At 31.5% G+C, this 19,130-nt stretch overlaps 1 protein-coding gene across 1 annotated transcript; it reads left to right on the forward strand.

The window, feature by feature from the left end:
• The first annotated feature begins 1,433 nt into the window (after positions 1–1,433).
• On the forward strand, positions 1,434–17,712 carry LOC111711874 (synaptosomal-associated protein 25). The gene is made up of 13 exons (XM_023486332.1): positions 1,434–1,476; positions 2,006–2,126; positions 4,897–4,958; positions 5,560–5,664; positions 6,589–6,665; positions 8,257–8,305; positions 8,537–8,594; positions 11,500–11,542; positions 13,064–13,181; positions 14,021–14,155; positions 15,580–15,628; positions 16,864–16,959; positions 17,455–17,712. The coding sequence occupies exons 2-13, from the start codon at positions 2,013–2,015 to the stop codon at positions 17,515–17,517; spliced, it is 969 nt and encodes a 322-aa protein (XP_023342100.1). The 5' UTR covers positions 1,434–1,476; positions 2,006–2,012; the 3' UTR covers positions 17,518–17,712.
• Positions 17,713–19,130: the final 1,418 nt, after the last annotated feature.

Below are 19,130 nucleotides of genomic sequence, written 5' to 3' on the forward strand. Positions count from 1 at the left end.
TCTTAATTCGTTTTCAGTACACGGTTTTTATCCGGGTTCTGGTTTTAAAAAAATCGACTTTTACCCTGATTTAACTCCGCTTTGTGTTAGCAGGGTTACTACCCCAACTACCGTCTGTTTTTAGAGAGACCCTACACCCACCCTTGAAGCTGAATCTGAATGGTTACTACCCAATTACTACCCCAACTACGTCGTCTGTTTTTAGAGGGACCCCACCACCACCGTTGAAGCTGAATCTGAATGGCAACTACTCTTACTACCCCAACTACCGTCTGTTTTTAGAGAGAACGGGTCTTGTGCGTCCACATTCCACACACATCGATCTTGTGCGTCCACATTCCACACACATCGATCTTGTGCGTCCACATTCCACACTCATCGATTTTTGATTCCACATTCCACACACATCGATCTTGTGCCTCCACATTCCACACACATCGATCTTGTGCGTCCACATTCCACACTCATCGATCTTGTGCGTCCACATTCCACACACATCGATCTTGTGCGTCCACATTCCACACACATCGATCTTGTGCGTCCACATTNTTCCGCACACATCGATCTTGTGCGTCGACATTCCAAACACATCGATCTTGTGCGTCCAATCTTGCTAAATTCATGGAACTTTAAAATTGTTCTTGATTTATAGCTTTTTGCGGCTTGCACAGTAAACTATAGTGAATAAAAAAATATCGAAGAATCCCAGTTTTGAGATTTCTAAAATTTTACAATTTTGACATATTATTTTATTTTAAAATTTTGCTTTAGGCTCGATGATTCTATTGCAACCAAATGGACAGTGCAATGGGGAAATAATACTTGAAAAAGACTCAAGATGTGAGGAATTCTTTGCTTGAACATAAAAAGAAACTAATCTGCTCTTCAGATGGCCAAGGAATAAAACTAAAATAAAATATAAACGTTTAAATTTATAATTGGCTTACACCAAAATATTTGCGTTTACCAAGATGGGATCCAAACCCCCCGGCCCCAGCTCCCCCAGCAGGATGTTATGGGAACCGCATATGGGATCCAAGATTCGGCTCTAATAAACTAGATGCGTTGTTTTTCAGTTTTGTTGACCAAGGCAATTTGAAAACAAATTGAAAATTTTGTTTGAGCCACTAGCCACTGGCCAAGAAACCCCGATGACCCCCCCCCCTTGAGTGTTGAATTTGATAGAGATATTTGGTTGGTGCCTTTTCCTTAAGTAAGACGACATTTTTGGACGTTAATGATAATTATTTTAAAGTAAATCCAAAATTATTTCTAAAAATAAATTTTGTCGAATTCAAATCAAAATTAGGTTTTTTTTAATTTGAGAGACTTTTATGAAATATTTCAATAAATTGTCAACAAAAACCTCCCCTTTTCTCTCTGAGATTTGAGAGAAATTTCTATATCAGCTGTTTTAGGAGTGTCTCTGTCTGTCAAGTGTAAACTTCAGTACAGAATCAGATTCCAAACTTCTCGGTAAAAAAAGATATTTAAGATGCTCGCCTATTGATGCATATGAAAATAAACGTTAATCAATCAATCAATCAATCTTCTCTGTAAAAGAAAGGATTGAGAAGGACAGAGAAAAGGGGGGGGGGAGGTCGCGAAGTCTGAGCCCCTCCGGACATAATCCACTATGCACTGTATACTTGACGTTTACCAAAAAAAAAAGTTAGTGTTAAGCAAAATCAATTTTAGAAAGATTTTTTTTAATTCGATACAAGCAAACAAACCAAACAATAAACAAACTGAAAGCCAATTATCTGTTTAATTGGCTTGTATGTCCGTTTGTTTGTTTGTTGCCAAGAAATGTACTGATCTAAATCTTTCTCTAGGACAGACCCGTAATTACGATGGTTAGATCCAGGAAAACTGTTCAATGTAAATAAATTTTGTTCCGAATCTAAAAAATTAAGATACATGAAGTAGTAAGAAACTCACTGAACAAATCCTTTTAAAACAAAAATTTCTTGTTGTGAAACAGTTTACATTTTTAAAATTTCAGAGGAAAGATGAGTGAAGCTCAGAAAGGACTGTCCGATCTTGAAGCGCTTCAAATGCGCGCTAATGCCGTTACTGATGAATCTCTTGAGTCTACGCGGCGAATGATGGCAATGTGTGAGGAGGTAAATGCTTCTTTTTCCAATACAGAGGTATCTTTTTTTGAAAATAATTTTCCTCAATTCTTGAAATATCATTTATTTGTTTGTGTAAAGCATTTTGGCTTTGAGGGGAAAAAGAGGTGAGGGCCGAAATGTTTAGTGATATTTCAAAATATATACCTCTGTATAAATAATAACAATGTGATATAAAATACAATATAATTTTATATTCTTATCTGCTTATTTTTTATATGTTTACCCTAAATTGTATTTAAGTTAGGATAAGTGCCAAGTGGATTTAATGAAAATATTTGAAAAATGTTTTCTTCATTTTTCCTTCAAGAAATTATTATTTACTGACTGAAGGCAACATACATACATATATATTTATATTGTATTTATATGAATGTCTTGTTTTATTATATAGATTTATAAAGTTTAAGTATTTTAGACGTCATAGTTATGACATAGAATTCTCTCTGTAATCCTCTAATCTTAAAAGCTCGACCCGGCCCGCTTGTTACCGACTCTTCTCTTTGAAAGAGACTGTAAACCTAATTTCAAGTGACTCTCCATGCAAAAGTACAACGCCCTATTTACAACGGTATCTTCTAAACCTTTTAATGTGTATCGTGTACAGAGATCTCGATGTGTAATTCTCTAGAAAACCGCTGGAATTGCTGTAAAGCCCGGTGTACGCTGCGTACAGTGTGAAAACACAGCGGATCTGTTACTTGTGTCACTGGAAAATACAAAATATTTTACATTAAAAGTGGTTTTTAAAAATAAAATATAAAAAATTTATGATCTGCCACTTCACGAAAGTCGATATTAATATTTTTAAAGATATTTCAGCTTGCACCTATGAAGGGTCAGTTCAAATTTTGCCAACAGGCCCCTTAACCCCCTCCCCCTTTGCTGAAATATCCCCTGCATTCAGTTCCACGTGGGTTTCCTTTCAGATTTGAATTTTAAACTTAATTTAATTTGATTTAATTTAATTTAATTTAATTTAATTTAATTTAATTTAACTAGGATTAAAAATAACTTAATACATTTTTTAACTGTTTTGTGTCAATAATATTTTTACTCTCATAATTGGTATTTTTTTCTTTAATATTTCAATATTTATAATATATTTTACGATTAAAAAGATTAAATTTTTCAATTTTTATAATAGTAACACCATTTTTATATCTATTTTACCACAAACGTCAAATTCTGCTTGTAAACATTTTTTTCTTAGCATTTGGACTTATCAGACAGTAACTAATTTGAAATTGACTTTGCTTAATTTGTAATTTTCAAGAAACTTATTCTTATTTTTTATCCTTATGTACCTTGCAACATTGCAAAAGGATATCGTTGTAAATCGGAAATGTTACCCTTTAAATTAAAATCAGATAAAAAAGAAATAAAATTCAATTTTGTTCTCTCTATTCCACTTTTCAAAATGTAACTCTTCTTTAGAAGATTTTCCCAAAAAGGTGATATTTTTAATTAAAGATTTACTATTCAAATCAGTAAATTTAATAAGAATTTAAGAACTAAAATGTTTATTTCTTTTTTAACAAAAGAAAATTTAGTTTTATTCTGTTTACATTGACACAAAGAATATTTTATTTTGTGTGAATTTTTTGGTATGGATTAGGTATTAAGCTTGTATGAAGAGGATTTTTATTATTAAATGAAAATTAATAGACAGAAAACTTGCTGTAACAAAATCCAACAAATTTATTTTTGTTTTGTCTTCTTTGGTCAAAAAAACATAACTTTTGAAGGTAAAAAAATCATACCTGTGAAGCTTTGTATTATTCTTATGATTTAGCGGCCTTTTCGGGCGCATTTTTCTTGTTTTCCAATATTATCCAATCATTTTACTAACATCATTTTTTTTATTGGTTGATTTCTAAGAAAATAGAATTATTGATTGGCCATTTATTTAGACCTTTTCTTGGTTTTGTGTAAGGTTCTATAAGAAGTTTAGGCCCAATATGTTTAGCTGTTTTCATTCGATACAAGCAAACAAACCAAACAATAAACAAACTGAAAGCCAATTATCTGTTTAATTGGCTTGTATGTCCGTTTGTTTGTTTGTTGCCAAGTAATGTACTGATCGGACCCAATTTCGTTGTGACCACTTACATTTTACAATAAGATAGGAAAGGTTCATGGATTGTCAAAATTGAAAAATTTTGTCTGGTAAAAAATATCAACATTTATTGTATTGAAAATCCACCATTTTTAACAGGAAGTTCAGCAAAATAAGTTTTTTTTAACTTAAAGCAAGAGTTAATAGCTAAAATTATCTTTAAATATTGAATCCTATTTAATTTTGTAATTATACAGTCCAAAGAAGCCGGTATTAAAACCTTGGTAGCTTTAGATGATCAGGGTGGTAAGTTTACTGTTGTACAATGTTTACAGTTAAGGTCATTGTACTGCATATATATATAAATATATATTATATATTGTACTTTGATGTGTACAAAACAGTGTTGTGCTGTTGCATGTCCATTTCAACAGATTTGGAAACGGTCGTAACAAACAAATCACTAAAATGTTTGTATCAACGATTGGCATCAAAAATTTTCCATCTCTTTAAATAAATGAAATTCTTTGGATAACTCCAGTTATTCAACGAATTGCTGCCTGATATTTGTATGACGCCTTGGGTAGTAAATTGAAGAAGTTAAAAGAATTTAGCATGTGAATTGTAAATATTCTATATCTGAACAAAATGAGGGCAGTTTTCTCTGCTAAAAATTATATTGATCTTGTTGTTAACATGAAGAGCCAAACAACAGGAGCAAAGACGATTGAAATGCTGGATCATCAAGGGGAACAACTTAACAGGTGATTAATTGATAGATTAATTGATGAAATAATAAAATATTCATGAAATATAGATCAATGATTTAATTTGTAAACTTTTAGAAATGGAGAAACAATTCTTTGTTTGATATCTATTCACTATTCGTTCATTGAGTTCTCAATGATTTGTTGATTAATTAATAGATAATCATAAAATCTATTTGATTGATTGATCAATTCATGATTATTAGATTAAAAGATTGAAAGTTATTGATTTGTTAATTAAAAATAGATTAATTGAGTTAACATTCATTGATTGATATAGTTAAGATTGATTGATTAAGCTAAGATTGATTAATAAATTCAATATTGATTGATATGTTTAGGATTGATTTATATAGTTCAAATTGATCGATTGATTTACGATTGAGTGATTGAGTTCAGATTGATTGATTGAATTAAGGTTGATTGACTGAGTTAAGATAGATTGATTGAGTTATGATCAATTTATATAGTTAAGATTGATTGATATATTTAAGATTGATTGATTGAATTAAGATTGATTGATTGATTGATTGATTGATTGATTGATTGATTGATTGATTGATTGATTGATTGATTGATTGATTGATTACTTGATTAGAGTGGAGGGAGGGCTGGATAATATAAACGCTGAGATGAAGGAAGCTGAGAAACATCTGACTGGAATGGAGAAATGGTGCGGACTCTGTGTCTGTCCTTGGAACAGGTGTGAAAAGGGCGCTAAGTCCCATTTTCAGTTAGTTTCATTTGTTAGTCTTGATTTGAAACATTTGGGGTCATTTTTTGTGAACTTGTGGATATTTGTAGAAGCTATTTAAAAATTCAAACTTAAATGCCTTTTCTTCGAAATTACCTAAGAGTATTTTATTGACATTTATAACTAAATTTTAAATATGTTATTAGTCCAGATCACGTTCATTGGTTATTTATCCTGTAATTAGTGATACTGATGCTAAACACTGCTAATTGGGTTAGATTAAAACCAATTAAAACTAATTATTACTAATTAAAGGGACTGCCGACATAATTTCAAGCCACCCTTCCTCTAGAGAGGAGCATGTACTTTCACAACAGAACCCTTTAAACCTTCCTTTAGAGAGGAGCATGCACTTTCACAACAGAACCCTTTAAACCTTCCTTTAGAGAGGAGCATGCACTTTCACAACAGAACCCTTTAAACCTTTCTTTAGAGAGGAGCATGCACTTTCACAACAGAGCCCTGAAACCTTCCTTTAGAGAGGAGCATGCACTTTAACAACAGAACCCTTTAAACCTTCATTTAGAGAGGAGCATGCACTTTCACAACAGAACCCTTTAAACCGTCCTTTAGAGAGGAGCATGCACTTTCACAACAGAGCCCTTAAACCTTCCTTTAGAGAGGATCATGCACTTTCACAACAGAACCCTTTAAACCTTCCTCTGCGCAAAATTATTCTTATATCCTTGTATTTCTATCTGAAAAAGGGATTTGCAGCGAATTTATGCATAACAGACAAAAGACGGAATTCTAGGGACAATTTCTTCCTCGTTGTTGCTGGGAGAAAGGTCTGAGGTGACTGTTGTGAATTAGGCATGCAACTCTGGAAATAGAGGGTTTACTTTAAATTACGTGAACGGGCCCTTTTTAAAGGCGAAAGAAAGTGAAGGATATTGATGAGAGTAAATGGGAGAATACAGGAGATGGTACAGTTGTCAGAAAACAACCAGGTGAGTGAGGGGAGGAAGGCCAACCACAACAATTTCTAGTCCGTGTCAAATTCTCCTTATTTTCTCGACCGAGCCACCTCGAATTTCTTTAACTTGACATGATACTTCCAATTGTTTAAAATAACTACATGGTTAATTTCTGCCCCTAATATCTATCAATCAACATTTGGGATATTAATAGTATTGGCTGGAATTATATGAAGCCCTGGCCGGGTGAGATAATATCATCAGAGGTGTAAATTTTCTTAAACAGATAAATCTTCTTTGTTCTCATAGAATATGTGCTCGCTTAGGACAGAAAAAAAACTTATTTTTTGCTAAACTGGTGAAAATAAAAAGAAAAAGTTTAACTTTCATTTTTTTCCCCAGAGCTAAAAACTTTAGAATAAGATATCCTTAATCCTGATCGCTTAATCTGATTATCCAATTTACACACTTTTGATTTTATTCTTAATCCTCTTTTTTGGATATCCCTACTGTACAAGAGTTACGTTTGATAACAATTACAGATACAATGCTATATCGATTGAACTAATATCCGATTGAATTAAAGTTAGCTGTTCTCAAGCGGCTTTTAGAGCATTTAAGCAAATATGAATTTAACCATGTTAATATGAACCTATTAAAGAATATATTTTATCACATTTTCTATCATCATTTTAAACATTAATCCAAAACTTATAATTATTTAATCAATGTTTAGTTCAATTGATATGACAATTAACACCAGAAAAAAAAACCGGGTTTCCAAACGTTAAAGAGTACATCTTAACACGATACGCTGATTGGTTAAATTTTATACTTCTTTCTTAGATATCGAATGCGTATTAAAATAATCTCGGGTTTAGTAAAACCAGGAGTTTAAGCATTAATCTTGATATCCATCATTCTAAAGTTTTCAGCTCAGAGCTGAAAACTTTTGATTGGGATATCCTTAATTCCGATCGGTTAATTAATCTGAGCTGACAAATTTAGAATGGTGGATATCAGGATTAATGCTTAATCCAGTCTTTTTCTTAATCTCCAGATTAAATATTGCTGGTTCTCCTCATGAATTTAATCTCCAGATATCCCATTCTAAAGTTTTCAGCTCTGGAGATTAAAAATAAGAAAAGAACAAGCATTATTTAATCTCAAGATTTAGAAGAAGAGTGGATCAAGCATTAATCCCGATATCCATCATTCAAAAGTTCCCAGCTCAGATCATAACAAATCTTGAGGGTCAAAACTAAAAAATAGAACAAATCAAGCGTTATATTTGATCTTAGCTGGGAACTTTTGTTTTGGATACTCAGAATCCATATTACTTGATCTCGAAATCCACTGTGAGCACTTTTAATTTGAGGATCTATAAGAAACCAATATCTTCCATCCGTATCTTGAATTTAGTTATTCCGCCACTGATCAAAGCTTTCTTCAACACCTGACTGGTATCAAATAAAGACTAAATTAATCTGCAGATTAACAAATGATCAAGATCAAAAATTGATCTCGATATCCACAATTCAAGAGTTCCCATCTCTGGATATAATCTTAACACATATATAATGACGTGATCAGTCCCTTGAATTATTTGATTATTTTTTATAAGGATCAGATCAGAGAGATTCTGAAAGAGGCCAGGGACCTTATATACAAAGGTAAAAAATGGAAAGGGAGGGAGGTGGGATTATCTATTATTTATTTGATTTAATAAAAAAATTTAGTTGTATGATTTTTAGTTCGATTAAATTAGTTGAATGATTAATTTTTTATTTGAAGAAGGGAGTATTGGAGTTGGTTGGTTGGTTGATTTTTTGGCAATGCTGATCACTAAAAGTGTGATTTTTATCTTAGATTGATTGATTGATTGATTGATTGATATTGATTAGGATAACAAACGATGCTCGCGAGGACGAAATGGAAGAAAATCTTCAGGAATCAGATCATTAGATCAAACATTTATAGTTAGATCAAACATTTATATTTAGATCATGATGCAGTGTGACCACAGCATGTTCTAGCTAGTTTAGAACCATAGAAGGATTTGTAAGATCTAGAAAGAAATAGGGGAAAACATTAGATATATGATATATATTTTTAGATCTTTGAAAACTGTTTTCAGCTAAAAGACCAAGCCCGAACCTCGTCCATTATTCACCGTATGGGAGAAGGATTTTATCGCTAGATTTTGGAAACTGAGTTTATTTTTGTGTTAATATTGGTGGTACAATTCTGAACTTTTTTGATAAAAATGTCCAGATTCTTTCAGCACGTGTCTTAAAAGTTTCTATAATAAAAAATCAAAACAAAAATGTAAACTTTTCTTCTTAAATTCGTATGTCGACATGGATACCAAAAATCCGTCTTGAATTCCAAAATAATAAAATAGTAAAAATCGTTTAGATTTTTTTTCGCGCAAATTTGACGTCATCCAAAAAAAATAGTTTTTTAACCCTAGATCAACCAATTTTCACAATCTCATAAATATTTAGTGATTTAAGGCGCAATTTTAGACAACCATATCGACATGTTTCGAAAAAATTGAAAAAGCGACCTCCCTTAGTAGTGATTTTTGATTTTTTTAAGTGCTTGCGCTGACCCATTTTTTTAAAATAACAAAGATAACGTTTTTTTACGTTTAATTGAACAACTTTTGCTGCCTGTCGGTAAGTTTTGAAAAAAAAACTTCATATTGTCCTAGGGTTAGTGTTAAAACTTACTAAATAGGAAGGGGGGGGGGCGTAATTCTTCAAAATACTTTAAAAACTTTTGCAATATTCTAATGAGAACTCGAAATATAAGAAGTCTCCCTCCCTTCCCCCCCCCTTTCTGTCTTTCGTAAAGGAGAAGAAAAGTCTAATTGTAAGATGTCTTTTTCAAATAAAAAAAAAATGTTTAATAAAAGTCTATTTTGTTGGAGAGAATTAATTTGAAAATATTTCTCAGAACTTTTTTTACATTAATAAAGATTATTTAACTTTTTTCACTTTTTTTTTAGGCCTCCGGGGCTGGCATGAAGATAGATTCTGCCAACAAGAGAACAGAGAAACTTTTGAAATAATTAATTTCTAGAAAAATGTTATCTTATTTTCCAATCCTCCATCTACCCTTTAATTTTTGGGTCATTTGAAAAAAACTTGTCCCTAAAAAGAAACGCACAGCTTAACAAACTTTTAGTTATATCATTCTGAAAAGATATTTTATCCAACCGAGGGCGAGAAAATGTTGCGATTTTCTTGGATTTTATCTTAGTTTAATTAATCTTATAAAAATGATTACCTTGATATTTTTATACTTTTATACATCAATTTATATTTTACACTTTACGTGTACAAGCTTTATATCCTGATATGCTTAAACATTGCGTAATATTTGCATAATGCAGAATTTAAAGAAAGTGAAATTTGAATACATCTACTTAGATTTAAACTAAATTAATGTATGATACATTACTAGATTGTGAACCTATGTATTTTCCCTTTCTGATAAAATAGTGTTAAAAAAAAAACATTTTTTTATTTTAAGGCAACCAAATTTTTTGAAAAAATAACTTTTTGAAAATAAACATATTTTATCTTATCATAGAAACCAAAACGCTTTGTTACAAAAAAAGATACTTTGTGAACATTCCGATTAAACACATTGTATTGTAATTTGTATTCTACACTATTAACTCTAAACTGACCCAGTGCCTTGTATCTATCTATCCATCCTACTGTGATTACCCTTAGAAAGTATTTTACAATCAATCCACTTCAATTTCGCGGGGAAATTTTGAATTTTGCCGGAATTCATTTTTCCATGATTTTGAAGTTGGGCGGGTATCTATGAAACTGTTGATTGTTGCTAGATTTAAAATAGATGTTTCTGTTTCAATGTTGTACTTTTGTTTTTTTTGTTTATATTTTTCATGTGATCCTATCTTAACTCAAGAAAAACAAAAACAAAGATACTTTTCTATTGATAAGTGTTATTCTTGAGATTGTTTATTCAGGGGTGAATATTTCCCCTGACCCATCAGTGAAATTAGAATCAGAATGTGAAATCAGAAACTGTAAGAAAATTAGATTTTAAGAATTCACAAAGTTGTCTCGGAAGTCTCGTAGTTTATGTTTTTCCATATTTCCGTATAACAAGTTTACCAAATTATCTTTGTGCATATATTTTTTAAATGCACATTGCACATAATATTGTACATAGCGTCCAATATCATATTGGATCATCTCCTAGGTTTAATGCCAAAATATGCACATAATACTAGGACACCCTAGTATTTTTACATTAGCCTTTATTTATGTTTTTAAATGATTATTCATTTTAAATCTAAAAGTTCCGAAAATCGCAACTTAACTGATCTAATATATGATGTGGGGCACCCTGTAAATTGAACAATGTGTTTGTTAGGACTTGTGATAGGGGTGAAAGTTCCAATATAACTTCATTATTGTTGTAAAATGTTTAAAGGAACTGGAATGATTGTCGTCCTCATTCTTATTTAAAGGGAGTGTTCGTAAAAATGAAAGAGGGGTTAGACTGAATTCTAATCAAATTCGGATTCGATCGCTACTTATGTTACTTCTTTATAGACGCACTAAGGAGAAATGGTAGAATTTGCTTAATACCCAAGAGCGTAGAACCAATGTGAATTCACATCACTTAGTTGCATTATTCCACTCAAACCGTAAATAATTGAATTGGATTAAAACTAATCCTTTGAATATTGCTAAGCATATAAATTCCAAAAAAATTTGTCAAGTTCAAAGTAAGAATCATATTTTTTTATACAGATATATTTTTATAGTTTATTTGGATATATAGAGATATATTTTTAATATTATAATTTACTGTTAAGGACGATTATTTGGCTGCTAGGCGTCTCTCGCAGAGAAATCTACGTGAAATTCCTAGGGATTTTAGCGTTTTTATCCATTTTCTCTTCAGTCATAGACACAACAAATTCTATTTTTGCGAACTCTCCCTTTAATTAAGATTTTAATTTATAGATTTGTTCAGATATATGTCGACAAATTTTTAGGGCGCATTAAAAAAATTTGCTACAAGTTTGTCTGGGCGTGTTCCTACTTTTTTTAATCGATCGTTACATTCGTTCCTGTGAAAGAATGATCGTTCCTCAGATAAAACAGTTATTCTTTTTGCAATGCAAGAAGCCCTTTTTATTTGTCTGGCGGCATAATTGTGTGTAGAACTCAGGCTTAAAAGGAATCCAGCCATTTTTTTTACGTGTGACATATTACAGTGGTAGGCGATTTTATCAATACAGTGAAGACTACTTTCAATTTTGTTTTAAATTAAGCTGTTAAACATCATGGATACACATTAACATTTAATATAAAGGACAAGTCGAGCAGCTGTCGATTTAAAAGCTGCTATTTGATTACTTTTAAACTTGTAATTCGAAAAAACCTTGATTGTTTCAAAGCTTAAAATAAATGGTGGCTCGGTTGTATTGATATAATCGCCCGCCACTGTATAAAAACTGAAAAACTTTTTAGATTTTACTTTCAAGCGAATCTTATGTTTGAGCGTACTGAATTAGTTCTACTAACTTCTAAATTCTTCACAAACTGGCACGTTGTTTATGGCTGTAGTGACTCTCTGAAGAGACACATTACACTAGATTTTGTATTTCTCAAAATTTGAATTTTTTGGTCTTCCATGCCACAACATTCGTGTCTTCTGCCCGCCTTCCCCCACTCATTTGGCTGGTCCAATAAATTGTTGTGGACTTAAACCTTCTATATCTATATATATGTTCAGTTTGCGCCCTAAACATTTCATTTCTTAATCACAGCATTTGTTAATGTTCTTATGTTCTTAATCTTTAATTGTTTCATCCAGGTTCAGCAGAAAAGTTCCAGCAGAAATGGAATACCTGGATACTAAATTGATTGAGAGATTGATTGATTGATTGATAGATAGATTGATTGATTGATTGATTGATTGATTGATTAATCATTAAGAAAACCTAAACTTTAATAGAGAAGGCTTGGCTTTTAAGTTGATTAATTGTTGATCTAATTGATGGATCGATTTAGAGATTTATTGTTAAAATAGTTGATTAATTATTGATATTACATATACCTTCAGGAAGACCTGGCCATGAGAACCTTAACTTAAATGACAAACGCCTGGCTTTTAAATTAATTGATTGTTGATCTAAGTGATGGGTTAATTGGGAGATTTATTGATCAATTATTAATAGAATCTAGACCTTGAGGAAGGCCAGGCAATTAAGTTGTTTGATTGGTCGATCTAATTGATTGATTAATTGATTAATTAGTTTATTAATTATTATGAAAACCTAGACCTTAATGAAGAACGCCTGGCTATTAAATTGATCGATAGGTTGGTCTAATGGATGAATTGATTGATTAATAAGTTGATTGGTTCTTAAGAGGACCTAGACCGTATAGAGGAAGGCCTAGATATAATCAACAACGACATGAAGCAGGCAGAGAAGGCTCTCAAGAGAATGGGTCAATGCTGCGGGTTTTGTTTTAACCCCTGGAAAAAGTATTTTTTTCTTATTGTTGTTCACTCCCCCCCCCCCCTCCCTGTGGTTTTTGCTCAATAACTCGAAAACGGCTTACACTAGAATGCTCAAACGTTTAAAAGGCTTGTGGATGTTTCAAAAATAAAACGCGAAATAACAATATATCAAACCATTGATCCCTAGACAAATGAAGAAAAAGAATAAAACTTTATATGTTTCTTAAAAATTGTATTTTTATCAATTACATTTTTGGAACGAGCAAAAGCAGATCTAGTCCTTAACTATCATGAAGATCCGGAGCACCTTTATTTTCAACTCTGTCTGTCCTGTTAGATAATACACTGTATAAACTGAAGGTTGTTCTGTTGCTAAATCTTGAATACGCTGATTTAAAGCTACCTCTACACTTTTCATCTAATAAAATTTGTTGGAGCACCGGCATCAAATTTACCTTAGCAGAATCATTCAACAAAATTTGACGAATGGTTCTGCTCAGGTGAATTTTGTAAGCTGAAAATTGGAAATTTTTTAGCATGTATTTTTGAGTGGCTGGGCTGATATTTTTGTTGTTGTATTCCAAAGTTTTAGCAATAAAATAACTATTGTGTTTTGCAAGTTCGTTCGAACAAACAATTTAGAAGCCATTCAGAACAATTCGTTTTTGTTTTTTTGCTCGTTTTTAAAAATGCTTGCTTTTTCATTACTTTGGACGATCCGAGACGTTAGCCCATATTTTATTTTATTTTTTGAAAGATACCATTGTTCATGAAAAAACTAGTTCGTCCTAAAATATTTTTTCGTTAACAAAAAAAAGGATGCCCATCTCTAGTTTTTAATTTCGTCTTTTTTAACACCGTAGGCCGGAGAATGAAAAGGAGGGAATGAATTATGACGGAACCTGGAAAAATGTTGAGACTGGAAGCACTAGTGTTGATCACAGTCGGGTCAGGCCGAAAAATAATGCAGACTCCAAGGGAGGAAAATATATTACCAAGTAAGAGACTTTAATATTTGTTAAAGGGAGTGTTCGCTGAAAATGAAAGAGGGGATTATAGGCTGATCACAATTAATGCGTTTTTTATCGCTACTAATTTTACTTCTATCTCATTGCATATACCCTTTATCATTTTTCGCGAACACTCCCTTTAAGTACTGTACAGTAGTACACCCCCCGTATAATATAACAAAAAATGACGACCTTCTATTGTATTTGATATTAAACAAACTTAAATATAACTCTGGTTCAGGATTAGATAAAAAAAAGAAATTCAAAACGACAGCAACGCAAAAATAATTCCAATTTTTTATAAGTTTTTAGTGTTAACAATTTTCCTAATTAAATGCTTGAATTCATTGTTTATAAAAACTAAATTATAAAATTGTCTCTTGTTATATTGAAAACCACTTTCACACTTTCCTGTTGGGGTGGGGTGGGGGGTCCAAAAATGTTATAGGGTTGAAATAGTTTTGTCTGTCGAGTTTGTCAAAATTAATTCCCCTGGAAGGCCCCCCCCCCCTATTGACAGTTATTAGTGTGCAGCATTGTAATCTCTCATTAATTAATCAGTAACTTCGTTAAATAAAAGATTTTAAATGGTAAACCTGAAAATATTTAGTCTTCGACCTGCCGATGTCGAATATGAAAAGTCCAGATTTATTTACTCGACATCTTCGCCATCGGAACAAATAGTCGGGTTAATTGTTTCCTGGGAAGCCACATTTGGTTTTACCTTGCACTGTTTGTCATTTATTTTTCATTAGAACATCTTGTATTTGAGATTAGAAGAATTTTATAATTAAATATTGAAAAAATGAAAATTTGACAAGAATTTTGTAATTATAATGTAATATATATATAATGTAATATATATAATGTAATATCAATATATCCACGGATCAATTAATTCTCTTTTTCAAAATCCTTTGATAAAACCAAAATTTATTAAAAATAATGATTAAATATTTTAAAATTTAAATTAAAAATCAATTAAATATGGAAAATTGGCCTGGTCGTCGTCTAACTCCAAAATATTTACATGTTGGAATCAATTAATAAATTTCTTTGCTGAGTCGTAGATAATAAAAACCAAGATCATAAATGAATTAATTCTATTTTGGTCAATAATGAAATATTATCTACCGTCCTTAATCAAATTCTTCAAAGGAACTCAAGACAAAATTTCAAGTAACTCAATTCTAAACTCATAATGGTACTTAACTCTTTAAAATCATTTGTAAATAAATAAGGAAAATATGGATAACTTAGATTTAATCTGAAGTTCTAATTTGCTTTATTGTCTCTGTAGCACAAATCCACAAGTGTAATTATGCACTGGTCACTCTTTAAATGTATGTTCACTTGAATTTAGGAGTACAGTCCCTGTAACTTTTTTTTTAATTCTACATTTTTATCTCTAGATACTTAGATGACAACAGGGAGGAGGAAATGGAAGAAAATCTTCAACAGGTTCAAAAATATATAGGGATTATCAACTTTAAAAGAACTGTTAACCTTAAAGGGACAGTCAACCTTGGATTGTCAACCTTAAAGGGATTGTCAACCTTCACAGGATTGTCAGCCTTTAAAGGATTGTCAACCTTAAAAGGATTGTTAATCTTAAAAGGATTGTCAACCTTAAAAGGATTGTCAACCTTAAAAGGATTGTCAACCTTGAAAGGATTGTCAACCTTGAAAGGATTGTCAACATTAGAAGGATTGTCAACATTAAAGGATTGTCAATCTGAAAAGGATGTCAACCTCAAAAGGATTGTTAACCTTAAAAGGATTATCAATCTCAACAGGATTGTCAACTTTGTAAGGATTGTCAACCTTAAAAGGATTGTCAATCTTAAAAGGATTGTCAACTTTAAAAGGATTGTCAATCTTAAAAGGATTGTCAACTTTAAAAGGATTGTCAACCTTAAAAGGATTGTCAACCTTACAGGGATTATCAACCTATAAAGAGATTTTTAACCTAAAAGGGATTGTCTACCCATAAAGGGATTCTAAAATTGAATGGGAATTAGGCCTTTTATAAATTTTAACTTTGCATGAATTGTCACAATGAAGAGATTGAAAACTTTGAAGCAATTTATCAGTTCTGTTAAAGGATTGTCGTTTGTCAAATTCAAGGGGATTGTCGAGAGAAGGGGATTTCTATTTTTAAATATATTTATTAAATGAAAGGGATCTTCTTTATTAAAAGGATTGCAAACCTGGGATTTTCTGCTCAAAAAGGATTGGGATCGTTCGTCTACCTAAAATAATTCATCAACCTTAAAAGGGTTTGTCATCCTAAGATGTTAAATGTTTCATCAACCTAAAAGGGTTCGTCAACCTGAAATATAAGATATTGTCAACTTTGAAGAGATTGTTAAACTAAAATTGATTGTCAACTTTTAACATGGATTTTCAACATCAAAGGCAGTGCTTAGGATCAATTTCATTTTTTGTTTCCATGGATCCAGATACGGATCCATGGATCCAGATCCGGATCCATGGATCCAGATCCGGATCCACGGATCCAGATCCGGATCCAAAAACAAGTTTTTTCAACAGGTTTTGGTTTAAACTATTCCCCTTTGATTCGGATTGGGGGATCTTAATATTTTTGACGTTTATAGGAAAGTTGGAGGCCATGAAAAGTCCCCCACCCCTTTAATTCAACTCCGCCATGCAAGCCCTCATATTTAATAATTTAGGTTAGCGGAATACTGAACAACCTGAAAAATATGGCGATGGATATGAACTCAGAACTTGAAAACCAAAATGAACAAATTGATAGGATTACTATCAAGGTAGATTTTTTAATACAGCTCTTTTACTAGCTATCGGCTACTGGACTTTAAAGGTCTCAAGCTCTGAAGCTAAAATTATGAGAATTTTGCCAATTACTTCTTAAAACTCAAAGCTCAACAAGTGCTTTATAGTGCTAAAATGAACATGTAAAGGGCTACAGAAAAGCAACATTAGTTAGAACGGTAAAATCGAAAACTAAGGCATTGTGACACTTCAAAGTAGACCCTCTCATAAAAACTTATGAGACTTTTTATAAGCAGGCAGAATCTATCTGCCCCCCCCCTTGAAAAATGTAGATCTAATTTTCCTCAAATCAATCCATTTTTTTTATTTAAAGAGTTTGTAGGAGTAAGTTTACTTTAAAATACAAGTTCTGAAGTCACGCGGTTTTGTAAGTGCTTTATTTTTAACTCAATGTAAAATTGGATTTCCATAATACATCTTCATATAAAGAACTAAAACTGTGTTCTTCATTTTAATTGGTTTATATTTAGGCCACAAGCAATGAGAACAGGGTGACCACAGCCAATAAGAAAGCAGTTCAACTTCTTAAGTAGTTTGGGAGTTTAGAAAATAATTTTAAAATGTCCACAAATGAACTGATAAAAGAAAACAGTTCAAAGCGACTAAATATGTAATTCTAAACTAACCCTCTATTTACAAAGAGGCATGTCTGATTCAGAGCGGTACCTTTAAATCTTACTCTGATGATGACGGAGAAATTCTAGTTTCCCACGAAATATGACAGTTGGTAAATAGTTTAGAATGTCTTCTTCCATAATTTTTTGTTGTCTTATACCAAAGAAAATAATAAAAAATATTATTTAGGAGTCATATTATAGTAAAATTAACTTCAAAGAAAAATATATTTGAGCAAAAGATTTTTTTAACGAAATAAACTGCAAACAGCCTTTAATATCTATTACAGTGTATGGAAAACGACATTCAAAACTATTTACCAACTGTCATGTTTCGTGGGACACTCTGTAGCAGAGACGATCTTCCTTATTGTTACTCAGATAAAGGTTTAAAGAATCCCGCTGTGAATCCTGGTTTGAAATTCCCTCTACACTCAACAGTCCCTTAATTAATTAATTAATTAAATATCCCAACTAGATATTAAGCTAACTTGCTGTTAAACTTATCTTAGAATTTCGTTAAACTTCCAGCTTTTATTGTGATTCAAGGGTTGTGTTTTCTTAATTATTGTAAATGTAATTTCTCAGTTTATTATTTGAATCCGTTGTAGCTTAAGGCATTAAAAAGTAGAGATGGGTGCTTTTGGGTTTTTCATTTTTATGTTAATCGTTCAAAAAAATAATTTCGGTATCGTTCATATTCCATCTATTTCGTTCGTTTTCTCAGTGAACGATCGTAAAATCATTCGTTCAATAAAATCTTTTTTTTTCAGTTAAAAAAGGCATAGTTTTTTTCAAAAGTTTGTAAGACAAAATTATTCGATAAGTAAAAACCCTATCGTTTTTTTTAAAGTTTGTTCCAAAAAATCGTCATTCAGTATATACGATCGTTTAGTAAAAAAGTAAAGTTTTTCATGTTCGTTCGAATAATTTTAAATCGTTCAGTTTTTTGTTAGTTTTTTAAATAGTTAGTTTTTTCATTTCTCTGAACAGTCGTTCGTCCATTGTTCGGTTTTCTTGCAGAACGACTCCATTGATCAGGAAAAATTTTGTTTGTTCACAAAACTATGCCCATCTCTATCAAAAAGAATAATAATAATAAACGAACTATAAATCTCAACCAAAATGAATAATTTGATGTATATTTCAATTAACTGGTAAATTATAAATATGGTTAAATGTTTTAATGTGTATTTTATCTAAATATTGTACCTGATAATAAACTGTTGAAGTATATAAGATGTTGTGTCTCACATTTTTAAAGCAAAAATGTTGTAGCGCTCAAACTAAACATTTTTTGCTTACATTTATACAACCCATACATGTCGATAATTTCACAACATTTTATGTGAATTTACTGAATAATTCTACAACTTGTTCTAAATGCTTTCTTCAGGAAATTACAGGTAGGGTTGTTAATTTTATTTTAAAACAAATAGTTTTTTGAAAAAAAAAACGATGGGTTACAACGAAAAAACCACCCGTTTTAAACTTTCAAAAAACGAAAAACAATCGTTTTTGAAAAAATATTC

This window comes from Eurytemora carolleeae, unplaced genomic scaffold (assembly GCF_000591075.1).
Source record: "Eurytemora carolleeae unplaced genomic scaffold, Eaff_2.0 scaffold1215, whole genome shotgun sequence".
Classification (NCBI taxonomy): domain Eukaryota; kingdom Metazoa; phylum Arthropoda; class Copepoda; order Calanoida; family Temoridae; genus Eurytemora; species Eurytemora carolleeae.

What these genes read in the sequence shown, in the direction of transcription:
- LOC111711874 (XM_023486332.1), top strand. Translation starts at nt 2,013, where the DNA reads ATGAGTGAAGCTCAGAAAGGACTGTCCGATCTTGAAGCGCTTCAAATG. An exon ending in TGTTTTAACCCCTGGAAAAA is followed by an intron (nt 13,182 to 14,020) that starts GTATTTTTTTCT and finishes TTAACACCGTAG; the next exon opens with GCCGGAGAATGAAAAGGAGG. An exon ending in GGAGGAAAATATATTACCAA is followed by an intron (nt 14,156 to 15,579) that starts GTAAGAGACTTT and finishes TTTTATCTCTAG; the next exon opens with ATACTTAGATGACAACAGGG.